At 31.8% G+C, this 21,977-nt stretch overlaps 2 protein-coding genes across 3 annotated transcripts in view; both read left to right on the forward strand.

Moving 5' to 3' along the window:
• The first annotated feature begins 69 nt into the window (after positions 1–69).
• Positions 70–8,150, forward strand: LOC111705492 (protein limb expression 1 homolog). Its single transcript, XM_023478064.1, has 9 exons — positions 70–990; positions 2,004–2,044; positions 2,149–2,334; positions 2,620–2,712; positions 3,259–3,345; positions 3,844–3,947; positions 4,586–4,653; positions 7,588–7,660; positions 7,944–8,150. The coding sequence occupies exons 1-9, from the start codon at positions 924–926 to the stop codon at positions 8,029–8,031; spliced, it is 807 nt and encodes a 268-aa protein (XP_023333832.1). The 5' UTR covers positions 70–923; the 3' UTR covers positions 8,032–8,150.
• A 13,428-nt stretch (positions 8,151–21,578) lies between these two features.
• The window catches only part of LOC111705505 (uncharacterized), a 31,667-nt gene continuing 31,268 nt past the window's right edge, over positions 21,579–21,977 (forward strand). The window contains exon 1 of one of the 2 annotated variants that reach the window (XM_023478081.1): positions 21,579–21,969. The gene's annotated coding sequence lies outside the window, so the exon portion shown is untranslated. The remainder of the gene's footprint in view (positions 21,970–21,977) is intronic. The other variant, XM_023478080.1, reaches the window with a different exon arrangement.

A 21,977-nucleotide genomic window follows, 5' to 3' on the forward strand; every position in this document is an offset into this window, starting at 1 on the left:
CCGAACTCTAGATCAGTTTACGGGTTTAGTTTAGTCAAGGAAATCATCTCGGGCGGAGCGCTCATAAAGCCTTGCGCGCTCATAAGCGCTCGAAGCTAAACCATAAACCTAACAGTATTGTAAACTAAAATTAGGAAACTTTTAAAGTTTTCAATGGTGGTCACATTTACATGATGAACACATTTAAATTGAGAAGTATCAATATCATAAGAAATGTATGTAATGCAAGATAACGTAGCATTTAAGAAAATAAAAGTGATGTTTGATACAATTTTAAGTGAAACTTCGTTAAAACTATTCTCAAGACTAAATCTAAATATCACCAGTGTAAAATATTTGCGTTCTGTTTAAAGTTGTTTTTGTTTCCCTTTGCTGCAGAAATCCACGAATAATTTTTAGAAATCCATAGCTACAATAGAGTACAGCTCCGGATTTTCTTAAGGCCATCTAAAAATTAATGAGACATTAGATATTACATCTTCCATTCTTTTAAGCCTTACATTGTCATACGTATTTATTTGTATTGCATAGTTTAAGAGCATAGATGAACGTATTGCTTTATTAAAACTATAGATAAATTTGGCTCATCACTAAACTTTGTATTGAAATCAAATTTGATTGGCAAGCTCTTGAATAAACCCAAATGCGCAATGAATCATTGAATATGTATTTTCATGATTAACGACATATTAGTTGATTTATCACTTCTTTGCAGAAAATAATTGGTCAGAGGACTTAAAATGCATGTATTTTAAGGTTTAATATATTGAAGAAACTACAAGTGAATGCTTTGGATGCAAAATCAAATTGGAAAATGAAAAGTACCAAGTAAAACTTCGACAAGGGGAGCCGAAAAAAACCGTAAAACTTACACATCGAGAGATTGAGATTAAGTGCACGGGGTTTGAGTGAAAAAACTAATCATGTCGGATGATAGAATGAGTCCTGTTCATGTTTATCAAGAAATAGTGGATAATAAACCTCATAAAGGTACTTCACAATACTAGACCAGGAATACACTTATAATAGGGAATTCCATGGATACCAGGGATACCATGGATACCAGGGATACCAGAGTTCCAGTAATACTGGAATATCATGAATACCAGGGATAACAGGGCTACCAGGGATACCACGGATACCAGGAATACTAGGGATACCAGGAATACCAGGGATACCGGGGATTGGAGGGATACCATGGATAACAGGGCTACCAGGGATACCATAGATAACAGGGATACAAGGGATACCAGGAATACCAGGGATACCAGGGATATCAGGGAAACCAGGGATACCAGGGATACCAAGGATAACGAGGATACCAGGGATACCAGGGATACCAAGAATACAAGGGATACCAGGGATACCAGGGATACCAGGGATACCAGGGATACCAGGCATACCAGGGGTACCAGGGATACCAGGGATACCAGGGATATCAGGGATACCAGGGATACCAGGGATGTCAGGGATACCAGGGATACCAGGAATACCAGGGATACCAGGGATACCAGGGATACCAAGGATACCAGAGATCCAGGATTACCAGGGTTACCACGGATACCAGAGTTCCAGGATTAACAGGGATATCATGAATACCGGGGATACCAGGATACCAGAGATACCAGGGATACCAGGGATACCAGGGATACCAGGAATACCAAGGATACCAGGGATACCAGAGATACCAGGGATACCAGGGATACCAGGGATACCAGGATATCAGGGATACCAGGGATACCAGGGATATCATGGATACCAGGGATACCAGGAATACCAGGGATACCAGGGATACCAGGGATTCCAGGGACACCAGGGATATCAGGGATACAGGGATACCAGGGATACCAGGGATACCAGGATATCAGGGATACCAGGGATACCAGGGATACCAGGGATATCATGGATACCAGGGATACAAGGGATACAAGGGATACCAGGGATGCCAGAAACTGAGAAACCGAGAAACTTAAATATGAATACAAAAATTCCTTTTTATTTAGTTGCAGTTGTGGAGGCTTTACAAGAGTTTTGGCAAATGAAGGAAAATAAATCTTAGTTTGAACAGTTAATGATAAATATTTTATCTTTTAAAGTTTTTCATTTTGAAAATCAAAATATCACTTCAAAAGATTTATTTTGTGAAAGGCTGGTCGGAAAGACTCTCATCTACGACAGGGTGCACTTCTAATTTATGAAAGTGTTCCCTCCTCTACACCACCTTATGTTTGCTATGTTACGCTACCGGGAGGAGCATGCTTTGGAAGTTTTCAAATTTGCACGACGCGAGCAGACGCAAGGAAAAGTGCTGCTAAAATTGCACTTATGAACTCGGTATGTAAAATATTTTCTTCTTTTTCTAGCAAAAATTGGTACTAATCGATTTCTGTAGGATTCCAGATAATTTACTGGTTTTTGGACACAATTCAATTATCATTTTTAATCTTTATGTAGAAATCCAACTCTTGATGTTTTTTTTTTTGACAAATTGTAAAATAAAAGAATTTATTGATTCCGATTCTTCACATCTAACCGGGATAAAACCATGCTAATCTTCAATTTAAATGAAAAAGCAAATTATCTTCATTCAATACAACGACACATTTAACATTTGACAAGGTATTTAACGAACACCCCTCGAGGATAATCAGCTTAGAGATGATAGCTAGGCTAGTCGCAGAGGCAGAGGACAGTCTTAAACATCAAGCACAGGTAGACAGAAGATATAGATGCACTTCCGGCTACGTCTATCTTCTTAAAGGGAGTGTTCGCAAATAATTTGAAAAAAGGGGTATAGGCTGATTTTGAATTAAATTCGATAACGATCGCTACTAATTTTACTTTTATAAGGAGAAAACGACTCATACCTTAGAACGTATGACCTGCATACAATTTCACAGAGGTGCACCAATATTTTTTAATCTAAAATTAATCATTTAGATATTACAACCTGTAAATGTCTGCTTCTATTCGATGAATTCGTATAAAGTTTATTTTTCATAATATCATTTTTTTATATGCGATATACTATGCGCGACGATCTTTTGGTCGCTAGGTGTCTTTCCCAAGCGTGAACCATGAAATATTGAGAGAAACAGATAAAAATAAAATCATTAGGGATCGATATAGAATTTAACTCGTTATCAGCCTATAACCCCTTTCATTTTCACGAACACTCCCTTTAAAAACGTAGTTTTTTAAGTATACATTTTTACCGAATTATGTTCTAAGCGAATGAAATATAAATATATGTTAAAGTCTGATGGAGGATTAAAAGAAGGAGGAGTAGATGCTTATAGATACATGCTGGAGCAGAACGTGGGGAAAAGTGTACTAGAGTTTCAGGTCAATTCATATCATACGTTGTACATCGTACAATTTGTATTCAAATGTTCATAAAACCCTTCAAATTTTGCCGAATTGGTGAGTTTGTAAATACATATATATGATTTAACCCTTATCTTAATCACTTTTTTGGACTTAGCTCAAAAAGTGCTGGCCTAGGGCTGTTGAAATCTTTTTTTTTTACCTAAAACACATGGTATATTCTTCATGACGGTATGAGACAAACTCCAACTTCTAGTCCCTATATATTTGTAACCAGATGTTATAGACATGAGATATTTTAAACAATGAATTCTGTAAGATCAAAAAATCTAGGTTCGAAGATTTACATCATCAAGTTGCTAGTCTACTAACGTTGCTAAAACTAGATTTTAGTAAACAGTAATGAACGAGATCTTAGTTAGATTTTTTGCATCGACAGAAAATAAACTAATAATTAGCTAGAAAGTACCAAACACTGATGTCGGTTACAAAACTAATATCAATGATTATGTTTAGGAAGTTATGACTGTATTCCAACTGTTACACTGGAATGGTTCCTTGAAAGCTATGCGGGAACGAGAGTGCAGTAGACAAGAAGTTGTACAGCATTATACTCATAGGTATTCAGTAGACACATTAATATTAATCCAAATCTAGTGGATAATGTTTTTAGAGAATGACACACAGAACTTTACATTCAACTATTTGAAAATCTTTTCAAAACTTCACCCGATTTAAATATGACATTTTTTTTTTCTGAAAATTTTCGAAAAATTATTAATTAAACTCTGATTGAGCCGCTCAAAATGTCTATCCAAAACTTTGAGCCGATAAAATGTCTAAACAAAACTGCATTTGTAATATACTCTCAGTGATTTTAACTAACCCTAGCAAACTAGTTAAAAACTAGACGTTAAGATGTATGTGCAAAGTGCATAGTGCATATAAGCTGTCAAAGAACGCCTACACACCCTAAATTTAGGTTTCTTGTCTAACACACCTAATACTAGTATTGATTTCTTTTGCAGTTTTAATTGGACTTAAAAATTCTTAATATAATTATCATTTGAACCCTCAAAAGAAAGGAGAAAAGCTTTTAGATGAGTTTTAATAGCTCAATGCTTAGGGTTGGGCCCAGTTCATTTCTCGAAATATAAAGTAGTAGTATTTTTCTCTAAAAGACTATATCATTAAAACTTAATTTTTTTTACAAAATACAATTTTCTTTCTAAAATTTTAAAAATGGATTTAATTAAAGGAGGCTGGATGATGATATGAGAGCAGCTATGGCAATTGATTGGATTGCTAGAGAGAAAGAAAGACCAGGTTAATAATTCAACTATCTGAAAGGCGCAAATATGGCTCAGCTACATTTTGCCTAGTCACAATTTGCATAGTCACATTTTGCCTAGTCACATTTTGCCTAGTCACATTTTGCCTAATTACAACTTGCCTAGTCACATTTTGCCTAGGTAACAGTTTGCCTAGGTAACATTTTGCCTGATAACATTTTTCTAGGGTAACATTTTGCCTAGAGTAACAAACGAGCGAATTTTTCGCCATGTCAATAATTTTTTCACAAAGAAATTTTCAACAATCCGATAATTTTTTTTAATAATTCAATTTTCTATAAACCAATCAGATCGAGAGACACAGTGAAAATGGCTCCCATGATAACTGCAGGGCTTACCATGTGGGGTAAGCCCAACTACAGGGATAAGAATAAACATGGCCTTACCAACAAGCTGCTGAAAATTAAAGCCACAGAAAAGATTGAGAAATAAGATAAATAATGATAAATAAAGATATAACCTGTACAAGATACAATTCAATTGTCCTATAACATTTAATTAATTAAAATTGAACTGGTTAAGCTTAAAAAAAATGTTTAATTTTTGACAAAATTTGTTATAAAAAAAGCAATAGGCAAAAAACATGCTCTTGCGTTACCTAGGCAAAATGTTACTAGGCAAAAAGTTACCTAAGCAAAATGTTACCTAGGCAAAAGTGAACTAGGCAAGTTGTGACTAGGCAAAATGTGACCAGGCAAAATGTAGCTGAGCCGCAAATATAGGTTATACATGCGATATGCAGGGTGGTTTACGTTTAGTTTTTTCTTCATATCTGTATATTTGTAAAAAAAATCACATCATAATTTCCTTACCTTACTCCAAGGTTAGTTATAAAAACAGTATTGACAACATAAAGGTAGTCTATAGTTGTATTAGATTGCGTTTAATCCAGAAGAAATTTTAAATCTAATCTAGCGTAAATTACCTAGTATTGCCTAGTATTGTCTATAGTTGTATTAGATTGCGTTTAATCCACAAGAAATATTAAATCTAATCTAGCGTACATTGCCTAGTATTGTGCAATATCTTCAGATATTACACAATTCATAAAAGTATATTAAAATATTAGCTTGGAATCCAGCTTTGTTTAGAGTTTTCCCTATTTAAGTTAAACTACTTAACTTAGAACTTTATTTAAAATTCGGTGATGGTGATGGACAAAACCTCTGTAGAGAAAAAGAAGTAGATGGTAGTTACACAAGATAAGAACATTTCCGTGGTTCTACCAATTTCCCCAATTAAATTTGAGGTTCATAAGTTATGATCGGACATCTGAACAAACAAACAGACAAACATAGATTGCTAATTTATAAGTAAAGATGATTTACTGTTAAATGAATTTGTTTTTCTATAATTCTTCAACGAAAATTAGGTTTCCTAACAATATGAAAAAGACACAAAGAAGACAAAAAATCCCCCAGTCGTTCATTATGTATACATCTACGCGTGCACCTACATATTCATACATCTTCGGATTATGGTGATTATCACCCCNTTTATGGTGAACAAAACAAGTCCAGGTAGGAGCCCCAGATGGGAGGCAAAAAATTTAAAAAACGTATCAATATTTTTTTTTAAAAAGGCGTTTTTAGCAAAAACCCTCGTACGCCCCTGACTATAACCAACATTTTATTAAACATGACGAGGGCAGCAATTCCGAATTTAAACTTTATAAAAACCAAAATTATAATAGGAGTTCTTTTTATATTAAATCTCTTAACCGTTTTCAAGACAATGTCAGGTTTTCCATTTTCGAACATATCCTGAATTTGAAACATTGTCGCGTTTTCGAGACAAAACCAACTTTCCTGTTTTTGAGTATAATCCGCAATTGAAAACAAAACTCACTTTCATAACTTACAAAATAAATCACTGAAAACAAAAATTATCTTATGAAGACTAAATTAACTTATGAATTTTTTCTAGAATCTAAGTTTCCACATTTTATCTGTTAAATTAGAGAATATCGATAATTTATTTTCAAGCCTTTTAAACAAACCGTTTTCCGCATTTCTAGTTAAATCTACATTGTAAGAAAAAATGATATTGATATTTTGATTTCTCAATGCTGTAATGAATTTTAAATTATAAAAGAACAGTTTGTTTTTATTTCCTATTTTGTTTATATTTTACCTTATTAAAAAATCTTATTTTGTTACGTAAGAGCGTAAATGCTTAAAAATTGGCATTGATATGAATTCAAGTAATTGTCTCAAAACCAGGATATGTTCCGAAAACGCGACATGAGCTGAAATCCGGTAATTGTCTCAAAATAGGGATGTGTTCGAAAATGAAATCAAGAATCATCAAAAAATAATTCTCGCACCTTATTATAAGTTTTAAGTTTACCTATATTGAATCAATATATAGTTTCTGTCATTTTTTTCAAATATACGGTGTAATTTTGTGTTACTCGTCTTGGATTTTAAGATGTATACTCTTGAAAAAGATAACTGTGCAGATTTGGCCCATTTCTAACACCCAGTGTCAGAAATGTGCTAAGTGTTAGGTTTGGAACTAACATCCCCTGTCTTAACATAAAGTACGCATAGATTAAGGGGTATAGTGACTTCATTTTAACCAAAAGTAAATTTTATTGTTGACTGAGATCTTCCATGTTTACACACATATCTTCTTTTTAGATGATCTACGGATAAGAAAAAAGGCTGTTCAATTACAACCGAACAATTAGACTTTTCTTCTTTTAGACTGAAGAATCAAAATTTAGGAGTTTCGAAACTTTCGTAGGGAGAAAAGTTGCGCTACTAATTCCGCATAAATCGGACCTTGTTCTTCATGTCTGGATTAGCAAGTTTAATTCAATCGAAGGAAGTTATTACTGGAGAGTTGGAAACTAGTTATTAGGTAAAATGATCTCTATAGCCAATAAAATAATTATTTTGTGCAGGCGTAATCCAAGGAGAACTACAGACGGCAGATACAGAGCTTGAGGACCTGAGAAGAGCGGGAAGAGAACTAAGGTTTAGAAGTTTTTTATCACGTGTTAATAATTATTTCATACAGTTATGTGAAAAAAACCACGAATTTAAATCTAGTTCTTTAGTTTAGAATAAAAGATCTAAGAAGAAAGGCAAGGTCCGGGAAACTATATTTACTGAATGGAAAAGAATATGACATCAATAAAAATTTAGTACGTGGTTCAATGGCATCTCTCAATTACGAACTTTAAGTTATAAAATGAATCAAACCACGAAACCTCTTTTCAACAAATGTTTTATACAAAAATAATGTGTTTTTTTTCAGGTTTCCAAAGGAAAAGAAGGATGTATTAAATCTAGCAACATCTCAGATAGAAGAAAGAAAAATGCTCAACTCATCAAAACCCTCGTGAGAGTGGAAACTAATTTCCACAATCTTTGAAAGGAAGTGAATACTTGCCACATAATTTGATTTTTTAATCCCATATCTTTGCAACTCGGTGTAGGAGAGCTTTGATATTTCAAACCATGAATTCTGTTAGTGTCCGAAAATTTAAGTTTGAAATATCAAAAGTTTACACCACCAAGTTTCAAAGATACAGGGAAAAAGAAATTTAAATTTGTAACAGGCAATCAGTTCTTCATATAAAACACATTACAGAAATTGCTCAGATATTTTATAAGGATATCATTAATAATAAATTTTTGAAATAGTATTATTAGAAAATAATATGATAAAAAATATCAGCTTCTTTAGTAAACGAGTTTTACATCATGTTTAAAAATATCATTTTGACTTAAGAATTTACTTCGCGTGTTTGATTTTTTTACACAGTGAAATTAAAAACCCTAACTGCATTGTTTAAAAAAAAACATGAAAATAATGTTGGAAACTACAATAATGGTTGAAATAACAATAATCTAAAAGCATTTAATTCAAAAAATCTAGTATTTCGTAAACAAAAACTCATTGCAATTAGTTTTATTGTTATATTTTGGCTTTTAAAGTCATTGAAACCTTAATGATCGTAACTGACCTTTTGCTTCATTATGTAAAGAATACGTTTAAATCTCTAACCATTTTCCTGCAAACTTTGACAAATCCTACATTTTTTTTCATTTTTAGTGCATCTAACGATAGTGCCATTTTCTTTCTTTTGTGTGTATCGACTGGTTTATTTCATGGATAAGTTTTTTTTATTATTTTTATTAATATTGAAATATAGTTTTTTTCATGTTTAATGCTCAACATTGAATGCTTAATACAAATTTAAAAGGTCTTTTACTTTTGCGATTTGATTTATTTCCATCAAGAAAAGATAATGAATTTTGAATGTTTAAAACAATAATTTATTTCGGCTGTGAATATTGAGGTGAATTAAAAAATATATCTTCGTGATGTTTACATTATTACAATTTATAAATGTTTGCTGAAATCAATATGAAATAAAATCAAATTTTTATCTTATTTAATTTAGAGGAGCAAGTTCTAGTTAAGGAATCATCGAGTTACTTTCAAGACATTCCATATCATAGCTATAGTAAACGAGGGTTAAGGTTACAATGATAAATTTTCATTGAAGTATAACGGATGCAACCAAACCTTCTTAACAATGTAAATTTTCTTTTTAAATCTGAATAAAATTAAGCTTAGTATGGTTAAATAATAGTTTTTTTCTGATTTCAGAAATTTTTTTACCGCTTCCTTGACAATTAGATCGAGGACAAAAGGTCTGAGACCGTTATAAATTTAACCCTGATGATACATACAAAATCTTAAATATAGATAAAAAGATTAAAACATAATACATAAAAAAGAACAAAAAAATGTACATTGGCGTAGAAATATTAAAAGTAAACGAAGCAGAAAGATACGAGCAAGGTTTCTTAAAATACAGAGCTAATAATCACATGCAAGTTAAGGGTTTTGGTTTCAAGTGAGCAAGGCTAAACCTTTTCAACCATTTTAATGTAGATTTACAATTTAGATTACATTTTAATTTTGAAGTTTATGGTAATGTTTATATATGATGACTGAAAGTTAAATCTCGATTGATATGATTATGGTACAGATTTAGTTCTATATTTAGTCTCATGCAGAACCAGAAACCTAAAAACTCTAAAAGAATTATCGTGAGTTCAGAGTGTTTGAGCAGAAATATTTGTCAAGTAAATATATGAACAACAAGCCATTTAAGGCCATTCTATTGCTAAAACTATTAATATCAAGTAGATTTTATCTTAAATTTTGATATTTGCAAAGATTTTGCCAATTATCAGCGGAAATTCCATCCTATAGTTTTTATATGACAGGTCTAGTACAGTGTATAACGTATACACGCAATCTGTAGAATATTACATGAATCCAAGGTAAATTATACATTTCAGGTCTAACATTATATACACAATATTATATAAAGGTCTGAAAGGAGAATTGGATAGAGACGACTTGTTGCTGGCGTTGGTTTAAAAACAGGTTAATGTGGGGGAAGAACAAGAAAGAAGCGTAATTTCCAGTAAGCCTCCATGCAAAGCTAGCAATGCCTGATTCACAACGGTACCCTTTAAAGCTATGTCTTAAAATGGATGAATTCCCATATCTTTACAACCTTAGATATTTCAAACTTGGATTATTTTATGTAACAGAATTCATAGTTTGAAATATCTAAGGTCTACGCCATTAAATTGTTAAGATATATAGGAATTTGAAAACAGAGTTTGTGACAAAGGCTCAATTCCTCTACGCTTACAGTCTCTTTAATTGTTAACGATTGTGAAAACTTTCATAACAGCTATCAAAATATTAAATAATAATTAAAAACATTCTTGACTTTGATTACAAAAATATGTACTTTTTTAAAATTAATTATCATTAAAAGTAAAAATGATCGTAAGCTGATGACGGTTGACGTCGAAAATATCACGCCTAAACTATGATTGAACCAAAATACAGGGTTTCCAAATTAAACATGGGAATCAAGAGACAACTTGAAAATCGTTTTGATCTCCGAAAGTTGATTGATAAAGAAAGTTTAAAAATTGTACATTTTGAACTTTTCAAAATGTTGTCTGCCTTCTTTGGATGTTTAAATTTTACAGAGATGTCTGTATTTAAACATATATGTTATTATTTGATAAATTGGAATAAAGCGACATTTCTCATTTTCTTTAAAAGGCTCAATTCCTTTCTTAAAATCTCCGGCAATTTTGAATAACAAATTGTAAACCCCATTTTGGAATTCCCAAATCCTTGCAATTTTAGATAGTAAATATAACTTTAATACCACCCAAAAAATATAACTGGATCAAATATAACACATTTAGAGTATAACCGACCAAAAATGTAACCATTTTCGACCAAAATTTTAACCAATGCAATTTCGATTATCGATATTTTAGAAATAAAAACATTACCTTTCTTTACAGTTAGAATTCTTCTTGTTTCCATTCCAAAATATGTTTTAATGACCTTGTTACAAAATTAATATAATGACAAAGAAATATGTGGGGTCCCAAATGTCAAGACTTTAAAGAAAACCTAAAACCTAGTAACCAGGAATTTATAAGATGCGGCAGAATAAAGTCTCAGTTTTTGTGACTTTTAAAATACTGCCAGAACATTACGATTTAAAATGTCGTCAGTCGCGGGAAAACATTTGTCAGGACAAGATCTGGTAAAATTCGGATTAATTTTTTTTTGTGATATGAGATTTGTTGCACACATGTACACTTAAGTAGAACAGAGCCCAAAACTTAAGACAGGGTATCGTTATGAAAACCAGCTTTGGAACCCGGGTTTCATGAATGGGGTTATGACAGTTTTGTGTATATCAATATTTTTGTTATCAAATATTATGTTATTTAGTTTCTTCATATTCTCCATTTTTTCCGAATCTCTTAAATCCAAATCTACACAAATATTTACACCCCAAAAAGAAAACTCGGAAGTTTCGTTCAACAATACTCTTTTAAATTTCGGGCTCAGAAACAAAATCAAAAAGCCTGTCTGGTTGGATTAACTTGAATTTCTGTACACAATCACACCGAAACAAAGGAAAGGACTCTGATTTTTTAATCCCATTATTATTTATTAGATATTTCAAACTATGAATTCTGTCAGATGAAATAACCTAAGTTTGAAATAACAAAAGTTTACATCATCAGGTTTTGAAAATATATGGATCAGAAAATTTGAGTTTGTGGCAAAGACTTAATTCTTTTAGAATTAATATACTTTGAAAATTATTTACAAACACTTAATCAAATCCTCTGGAATACTTAAGTACAATTAATAGTTCTTACCTAAATCATCTTTATAACTTCTTAATATAATTTTGTTTTTGTTTTCAAACATAGATTTTTTACCTAAATATAAACCCTGTGTTAAAAGTGTATCAAGAGTTGTTTGAAAAGAAAGATTAGCCTTGTTAGAAGTTGAAAGTATAAGGCTGTTTCTTTCTTCATTCTATGAACAAATAAAACCCAACAAACTAATAAAACCAAAAACAAACAAACAAACTAGCTGAAATGAGTTTTACAACCAATCTAATATTCCCCTTTGGTACAAAAAAAAAACAATAAAAATACATCTTCACCAAAAGAAGCATTTCTTTTTGTCGGCATGGGTGCAGTATGTTTTAGGGTAGTTTTAGATTTGTCTTACAGAATTTTGCCTCTTTTAAATTGTATGAAAAAATAATATTTTTGAATTCGTAACTTTAAAAAGCTGATATTCTGGTAATCTGATCTAAGGTTTTAATTCATTATAAAAATTTTAGTGAGACTATATCGAAGAGCATGCTTTAACTTAATTAAGCCGATGCTCTGCCAACATCTTTAGATATACTCCTTCAACTTTAAAACTTCTCCTTCACTCAGCTTCAATTGAAACCTGAATATGTATCCCGAGAGATTTATTGAAGTCTAGAACATCTTGTATTTTTAATGTCAACTTTCAACCTTCAATTATACTTCAAGTGTCGTCACTAAATCATACTGCAGTCCTTCAATTATACTTCAAGTGTCGTCACTAAACCATACTGCAGTCCTTCAATTATACTTCAAGTGTCGTCACTAAACCATACTGCAGTCCTTCAATTATACTTCAAGTGTTGCCACTAAAGCATAACAGCTTCTAGTTTTTAAAATAACTGAAGATGAAAACCTGTAACTCAGATGTTCTTATTCCTTTATCTTTGCAACTCAATGTTGTAGACTTTAGATATTTTAAAATTTGAATTCCAGCTTTCAACCTTTATAGACAAATAATCTAAGGTTGAAATTTCAAAGGTTAACATTATCAGGTCGCAAAGATATAGGGATTAGAAAATTTGAATTTGTGACAAAGATTTAATTCCTTTCATCTAAGTTCTTTTTTAAACTTTGAATCCATAAAATTTAAAATTTATATATAATTTTGGTCTAAAACGCTTATTTTCGCCAATTTTTCTGTTAGAATTGATTGATTTCCAAAAAATTTTGCTTTGAAAAAATGTCATATTTTGACATCTAAAATTTTATCTATGCAAAATTTTGGCCATCCCTAAAATTTCGCTTCAGAAACTCCACTTAAAATTTTGGCTCAATCGGTTTAGCCGTTTTGACGTTTATTGGATATACAAACAAATAAATAATGCAAATACACATATACAGATTAAATGAATCGTGAATTGTTCTCGTTGTAGACATTCAAAAAAGCAATTCCTTTTTTTAATTTTCTGAACTGTGCTTAGGAATGGAACTCATGGTTTCCCAAAGATTACGGATTTTCTATATTATGTTGGCATATTTCAAACAAAATGTGTAACCTTAAAATATGTTAATGAAAATATTTTAATGTTTCTAAATCTAAAATGAAGTTTAGTTTTGTTATACTTGAAATAAAATTTCAGTGTTTTGTACCTTTAGGTATTTCAAAAATTAGGTGTTCCGAAAAACTCGTGCAGGGTTTTGATATTTAGGCGTTTTGAAATTCAGGTGTTTGGTTTTTAAAAATTGAAGTGTTTTATAAAAAAAAGTTTTTTGATAAAATGTCTTAGTTTAAAATGTCCAGAAAGGAATTGAGTTTTCGCCGCAAACTTAGATTTTTAAATCCCTGTATCTCTGCAACCTGTTGTCGTAGACCTTTAATATTTCTGAATTCTGTTAAGTCAATTTAAAATATTATAGGTTTACACAATGAGGTTGCAAAGATATCGGGATTAGAAGATTTGGGTATGAGACAAAAACTCAATTCCTATACCCGCTTTTCCATAAATTCCTAAACCAAGTCCTTTTTTGTGAATTTGTGAGTTTCTTCTATATTTAGTTATTATTTAATTAGCCAATATTTTATACTTTCCCATGCGATCACATTTAGATATTGGGATTTATCTGTTTGCTCAAGGGTGCATATTCTTGCACTATGTCACCATCTGTCATCTTAATATACAATCCTGCTCATCTAGTATGCTAATATGAATTGCAAGAATATACGGATCATAGCAGAGAAATATGCAGTTCCGCTGAGCCGGAAATCTAAGATATCTAATATGAACGAGAACCTTTTTTGTCTCCTCTTTTTTATTTGGGATCTGTAAATATGATTCAAGATAAAGCAAGTTTCGTCGTTTAGAATTTTTTTTGGATGATATCATATATTTCTATTTCGAAATAAGTCGGTTGAATTATTATTCTATCTGGGTTTGGGTTGCTTAAAATATTATTCCATCTACAGAATGCAGGTATGGGTTAGTTGAAACAATATGCTATTTGAGCCACTTTCTCAAATTTTCAAATCTTTTGAAATTGAACCTGCGCACAAGAGGATTAGTTAATTTCCTTCCCGCTGTTCATTTAATTTGGTCCAAGGAAAACTTTTATAAGGTTATAAAACTATTATAACTGCTGTGCGTGTAAAACTAGTCGTTTTTCTTTCTGGATCAATACCCAATACCCATTTTGGCAATGTTCTGTGTTTTAGAATTTCTTTTATCAATATATAAAGGAAAATTTAGGAGGGGGGAGGGAGANACCCCCTTCATGATGAATATCAAATTATGGATTTAGGTATAGTTTAATTTAAATTTTAAAGGAATTGAGTCTTTGAAACAAACTCTGATTTTCTAATTCCTATATCTCTGCAACCCAATGTCATAGACCTTAGATATTTTAAATTATAAATTCTGTTGCATCAAATTATCTTAGTTTAAAATAGCAAAAGTCTACAACATGAAGTTTCATAGATATAGGGATTAGAAAATTTGAGTTTGTGACAAAGACTCATGTTCCTTTTAAGTAACATATTTGTTTTCATATAAAGGCTTCCTACCCTTCAAGTTTTTGGTATACTACGAGATTATATAAACCTTGTATTTTTTGTGCATTGTAACTGTAACTATGTTTTGGCATAAACATAGTACCCCTTCCCCCCTCATTTCTCCCCAAAAATATGTCGACAACTAAGACTATTGGTATGCTTGGCTATGATTTAGCTTGCACATGAAAAGTACATCACAATTTAGTTTATATTGAATTCAAATTACGAAGTTAAAAACGATACTTAATTAAAAATTGTCATTTATAAAGCCGCATATTCTGTATTATAGCCTGAATATCTTTATTCCTTATTTAAGAAAAAATATATAAGTTACCCCCATATCCCCTTCAGTACGCCCCTAATGACTTTTAAAAGTAAATTTTCTCTTGTTTAATAAAGTTGAGAATTAAACCTACATTGAACAATGTTTCACCTCTTATATCCAGTATTAAATGTTTTGTATCTAATATTCATACTATAAGCTAAAAACAAAGAATAAAACCGCTAGAAAAAGTATTTATCAATATATTTAAATGCTTAATGCTTAATGCTTAAGGATAGTGGTAAGCTTTGAACAAAATAACCTTAAACATATCAAATCAGTTTTAACAGTGTTCTGGTTACAGAATCATGTATCCAGTATCATATATCCAGCATTCTGTATCAAGTACTCTGTATCTATTTTGTTTGGATTGAAACTGGGGGCAATAATTAGTTTACTCCATGTTAAAATGCTGGGAAAACGATGAACTTACTCTGGAGTGAATGCTAGGAGCAAGAATGATTTTACTCTGGGTTGAATGCTTGTTGCAAGGATAGATATTTACTCTGGGTTAAATGCCAGGAGCAGACAATTTACTCCAGGTTAATTGCAGGAAGCACGGATTAGTTTACTCCGGTTGAATGGCTGTGGAGCAAGGATGAGTTTACTCCGGGTGGAATGCTAAGAGCAAGGATGAGTTTACTCTTGATTGAATGCTCGTTGTAAGGATGAATTTAACCGGGGTCGAATTCTTAGAGCAAAGATACTCTGGTTTAAATGCTGGGAACAAGGATGAATTTTTACAGTGTACTCTGTAAACTAGAATACATGACAATGGAGTAAACCCTAGTTAGCTAGGACGCATTAAAGATAATTAACTTTTAAGGGAATTTCGTACAAAGGATTTATTTTCTCCGGGTTGAATGTTGGGAGCAAGTATGAGTTTACTCTGGTTTAGATACTGGAAGCAAGAATAACTTTACTCTGGTTTAGGTGCTGAGAGAAAGGATGAGTTTACTACGGGTCGGTTGTCGGGAGCAAGGATGAAATTAATCTCGGTTGAATGACTCGAGCAATGATGAGTTTACTCTGGTTTGGATGCTGGGAGCAAGGCTGAATTTACTCTGGATTAAATGCTAGAACAAGGATGAATTTACTCTGGATTGAATGCTAGAACAAGGATGAATTTACTCTGGACTCGAGCAATGATGAGTTTACTCTGGTTTGGATGCTGGGAGCAAGGCTGAATTTACTCTGGATTGAATGCTAGAACAAGGATGAATTTACTCTGAATTGAATGCTAGAACAAGGATGAATTTACTCTGGATTGAATGCTAGAAAATTGATTAATTTACTCTGGATTGAATGATAAAACAAGGATGAATTTTCTCTGGATTAAATGCTGCTAAAACAAGGTTGAAATTACTCCCTCAATTGGTCCTGGATAAAGAATCCTGTAGTTAGGACCTTGTATTTAGAAAAGTGTTTCCATTTATGACTAAAGGTTTACTTGCTTCTAGGCCTTAGAAACCTTAAATGCATATAAACAGTTTCGTAATTTGAATAACTCATTAGAGCTAGTAAAAAATGTATTATTCTGGAAGAATGGACAGTTCAAAACATGATCCTAAATAGACAGTTCAAAACATGATCCTAAATCACTTTGTAAAACTTTAAATAAAGCTATTAACAGAAAACAGTCCAAAAATAGTTCTATCGATAGTATTCTCGTGAATAATACAAAAATATCGAATCCAATGCTTCAATGACTTTTTTTCTAATATTGCTGGGAATATCAATAGTTCAAATCCTAAAACATCTGCATTACCTGAGTCCTATCTTCAAAATTATCCCGATATTAACTTTGAGTTTGGTTTTTGTAGTACTGAGAAATCGTTGAAATTATTAAATCACTTGAAAATAAAAAAAATTGTAGACATAGATAATCTAAGTTCTAATTTACTTAAAACTGTAGCTTTAGAAATATCTGCTTCGCTATCTAACAAATCCTTAAAATCTGGGGTGGTAAAATAATAGAAAAAATGGTTACTAAGCAATTAAATGAGTATTAAAATATTAATAATCTGCTAAACAAACATCAATATGGGTTTTAGTCTAATAAATCTACTTAATTTTAAAATCATTTAGCAAGAATGCACTAGTTCTGGCCGTGTTTCGGATCCGAGAAAAGTTTTTGACCTGGTTGATCACAATATTCTCTTTTTAAAGCTGGAAGAGTATGGCCTTCGGGGGGAAGCACTAAATTGGTTTAAGAGCTATTTAAAGGACAGAGTCCAGTATGTTATGGTAAATGGTTCACTTTCAGAGTTTTATACATTATTAAATATTGCTGATCCCCAGGGTTCTATTCTTGGTCCTTTATTATTCCTCATTTATTTTAATGATTTGTTCAATTGCAATAATGGATTTAACATACTGTTTGCTGATGACACCATAGCACTTGCAAAAGGAAAAAATATTGAGGATCTCTCTAATCTTATAAATATTGAATTACAAAAACTGGGTACATAGTTAAGAACTATTAAACTAGCTGTCAATACTGATAAATGTTCCCGATGACATGGTTCTTTCATTTAATAATAATGATAATGGTTTGTCTAATATTCCGGAATTTATCTATCCCATTGAAAGAATTCTTCTAAAATTCCAGCTTTTAAAATATTGGGGTTTATCTTCCATTATCTTCCATTCGATTACCATTTTAAACACTTGTATTTAAAAATATCCAAATCTTTGTATTATTTATGCAACGCTAAACATTTCCTGTCTACTCTCTTATTCACCCTCTAATGTACTGTTTACCAATTATCAGCTGCACTAGCCAAACAAATTTTAATTTAACCAAGTTCATGTTCATGATTATATACTTATAGATTTTTTCATACCTCTTGCAAACACCGAGTTTTTAAAGCGTTTTCCTTTTTATTCCTTCCCATTATCTTGGAAAAATTTACCCAACCATCTCAAAGATATTTCTTCAAAAAACTTTTTCGCATTAACCCTAAACAACATTTGATTCAAACTTGTCAAAAATTTCAATTTAATCGTCTTTTCTGTTATGTCTGCTCAAATGTTTAAAAAGATCTGATTTATCTTAGTGGTGGTTAACTAGGTGGTTAACTATCTAGGTGGTTAACTATCTAGGTGGTTAACTATCTAGGTGGTTAACTATCTAGGTGGTTAACTATCTAGGTGGTTAAGTTTAGAAGGCACGGTTAGAACAGTCTCTTGGCTTCCCATGCTCTCTTCGGCACTTCTGTTTAAATATATTTACAAAGGAATTGAGTCTGTGCCACAAACTCGGATTTTTAAATTCTAATTTCTTTAAAACCGAATGCCGTAGATGCTTGATATTTCAAACTATGAATTCTGGTGGATGAAACAATTTAAGTTTGAAATATGAAAGGTATGCATCATCTGGTTGTTGAGATTTAGGTATTATAAAATTGGCATTTGTGGCAAAAACTCAAATCCTTTTGTTCTTAATTTTAATAAATTATATTTGATTTGATTTGACCATCTGAAGAAATTAGACACAACCTAACCTAAAGATAGTTTAGAGGTATCATTCTGGGACTAATTTACTCTAAACGCCTGGAGTAATAAGTCAAACCCTAATGTTAGCTGAGCTTAAGAATGGATAAACTCTAAGAAATTTATTGATATTTTAGTAATAACCTTGTATGCAAGTTTAGAGATCTGAGCTTGGGGAAATCCGTCCCAGACTGAGCCTTCTACACCAACATTTGATAAATGCTAATCTCTCTAGGCTATATTTTAGATTAAATCATGTATCCAGTATTTTTTATTTAGTATCCTATATGCTATATCCAGTATCCAGTAGATATGGGCTACGTTTTTATGAACGAATTTTTTTTTTGAGAACGAACGAAATTTGTCGTGAACGATGGTGTCTTTCATATAAAAATAGCCATGGACAAACAATTGGTTGTTGACGAACAATGAACAAACAAAATGAAAAAAACCGAACGCGCCCAATACTAATATGTATGGACAGGAGGGGGTATTTACACTATTCAGTACAAAATATGTTAAAGGTATACCAAAGGTTGTATATTCCAAAATAAAACAATCATAAAACAAATCATAAAAAATCATAAAACAATCAGTTTGAAGATTTAACATTTTCAAAAAAGAACATTTTTGATGCTTTCCAACAGTTGAATTGTATTTAAGATATTTCCAAGGGTGGATTTATGCTGGGTTACGCAAAGCAACCAAATTTACACTTTAAAGTATCTTTTTTGTCCAAATTAATAATATATATAACATACAGGTAAAGACACTAACTTCAACTTCTTATATCTCTTGTTTTAGTTCATGACAAGTTGTAAACATAATAACTATTATTACGTTATCATATTGTATGATTAGTGCAAGTTTATATTAGATGACTTCTGTTTATTGCATTATTATTGAATTTATTAAATACATATTGCAAATGCATACACATATGTCTCTAAAAAAAAGAATTAAAATGTGATTTCCACGGTTTAAATATTTATAAGGTGTGGATTATTGTTGAGGAGAGGAGAGGGGGGGCCCGGGGGAGGGGTGGTTGTGTGAGATGATAGATCGGAGTTAATGGTTAAATGAGAGACTGGTTAAGAGAACTATGTTGGAAAATCGATATCAACTAATAATATTGACAGAAATAAGTTAGACGTTAGACACATTGTTGGTATTCTCGAGGTTATATCTATTGGTTTACTGAAGTGATACATCATTTGTTCTAAAATTGTTTGGGAAATTGATGTTTCCTATACAGGACTAATGATTCGTTGGATAGATTTTAAAGCATCGATTAATTATTCTGGTATTTTTATCAACACTAGAAATTCAAGGCGCTTCGCGCCCTTAATTCTTTCTAGCCTTAGAGGGCGCTTCGCGCCCATCTTCTAAATTAATTGTAAACATGTTCTCTTTGTGTACATCGTAAAACAAAACAAAAATAATTCGCGGATTTTCACAAAAAATTTCGCGGATTTTCAAAATTTTTAAAAATTTAATGACGATCGAATTTTGATGGAGACAAATATTTGAAATTTTGATTTTTCATAAACCTTCCCTGGGGTCCCTAGATGTCCCACAAAAAATTTGGGCCCGATCGGTTCAGCCGTTTTGACGTTTATTGGATACAAACAGACAGACATACAAACAAACAAACAGACAGACAGACAAGCCAAATTTATATATATCAACATATACGTATTTCATACATACATACAAACAAGGTAATATGGAAAGGAAGGAAAGTTAATTGTTTTTGTGTATTCTCTGCGTACATATTGAAAACAGTTCTCTCTGGGCTCAGTGTTCCTTTCGTATTCGAGGAGGATAAAAACATTTAATTTTGATAATTTTGATAATAGTTTCCTTTAACCAGACTATTTCATTTAAAAATTCGGTGATGGTGATGGACCAAACCTCTGTAGAGTAAAAAAGAATATGTTAGTTAGTTAGTTAAAAATATGTTTCGGTCTGGGTTGACCCTCGTCAGTTCTAGCGATATAATAACCATCAAAATCTAAAAAAAAATTAAAAATTGTTAAAACCCACAAGAAAATAAACAAACAAAAAAGATTAAGTAAAATGGACATAAGGGAAACGAACTTAGATTAGCAGATGGAAAAAATAATTTTCAAATATTTACTTTAAAAAAAATGTTTTAAGACAATTATTAATCCTTGAGATTGTTTCTGTCATTATTTAATAGATTTTTTGTGAAAGATGGAACCCATGTCAGGCTGTGACATCCGTCTTGTGCTTACTTTACAGCCCAAAGCCTATCTTAACATTATAATTCGTTGCATACAAAGAGGTTGTATCTTTTGAGTGTGTATCGGTTATCTGGCTGTTTGTCTGTTTTTAAGTATGAAACACTAGTTGTATATGGAATATTATTCTGTACCTACTTACTAGTGACTATACCCATAATCTCTATGAACTATTAAGCTCATGTATTCCACTTCAACTGTTATAAATGATATTTTACAATCAGAACCAGGCGTGATAGTTATTCTGAAGTAATAATAGGAAATAATCCAGACTTTAGTTCTGCTTCTTATAGTTATCTTATAGTTGCGAATGAAAAATTGTAATTCTGAGTTAAGATTAAAGAACCATAAATCCAATTCCAATATGATGATTATAAGGTTATTGATACTGGTTTCACACAGATCTCACGTTTTTCGTGAGTTTTTGAGAAAATTGTGTGCCAAAGATCTAATGTGCATGCCGTTGTTCAAGTTATTGGTATTCTAAAGTTTTTGTCAGAATTCAGAATTAAAGTAATGCATAGAGTTGCATAAAGTTCTGTTTCATGAATATTTTGTTCATCTAACAATAGGAAATCGTATACGTATAAATATAAAATTGATTTTAAATGTTACATTTATTTGAATAATATGAGTCACGGCCCTTTCCATTTAATCCTGAATTCCCCCTTGGTTACAGGTATATATTAAACCTCTAACTAGACTGCCTCGTATATAGACCGCCGGGTCTACGTATCCTTATATCGGTGTTGTACGGCCTCAACACCGGTTAATGGAATCCATCCCTCTCGGAGGCCGACCTAACCACGAAGAGTGGAGGTAGAAGTAGAACTATGAAACTGGTTAGTTACCGGGAAAGTCAGGAACCGGAAGGAAGGAAGTTAAACGTTTAAGCATACACCGGAACTCTTTTGACAATTCAATTCCTGTTTCTAATAAAAGAACAATATAAGTGAGTTAAATAACCAAGATGGTAAGATT

Source organism: Eurytemora carolleeae, unplaced genomic scaffold (assembly GCF_000591075.1).
Source record: "Eurytemora carolleeae unplaced genomic scaffold, Eaff_2.0 scaffold657, whole genome shotgun sequence".
NCBI lineage: Eukaryota > Metazoa > Arthropoda > Copepoda > Calanoida > Temoridae > Eurytemora > Eurytemora carolleeae.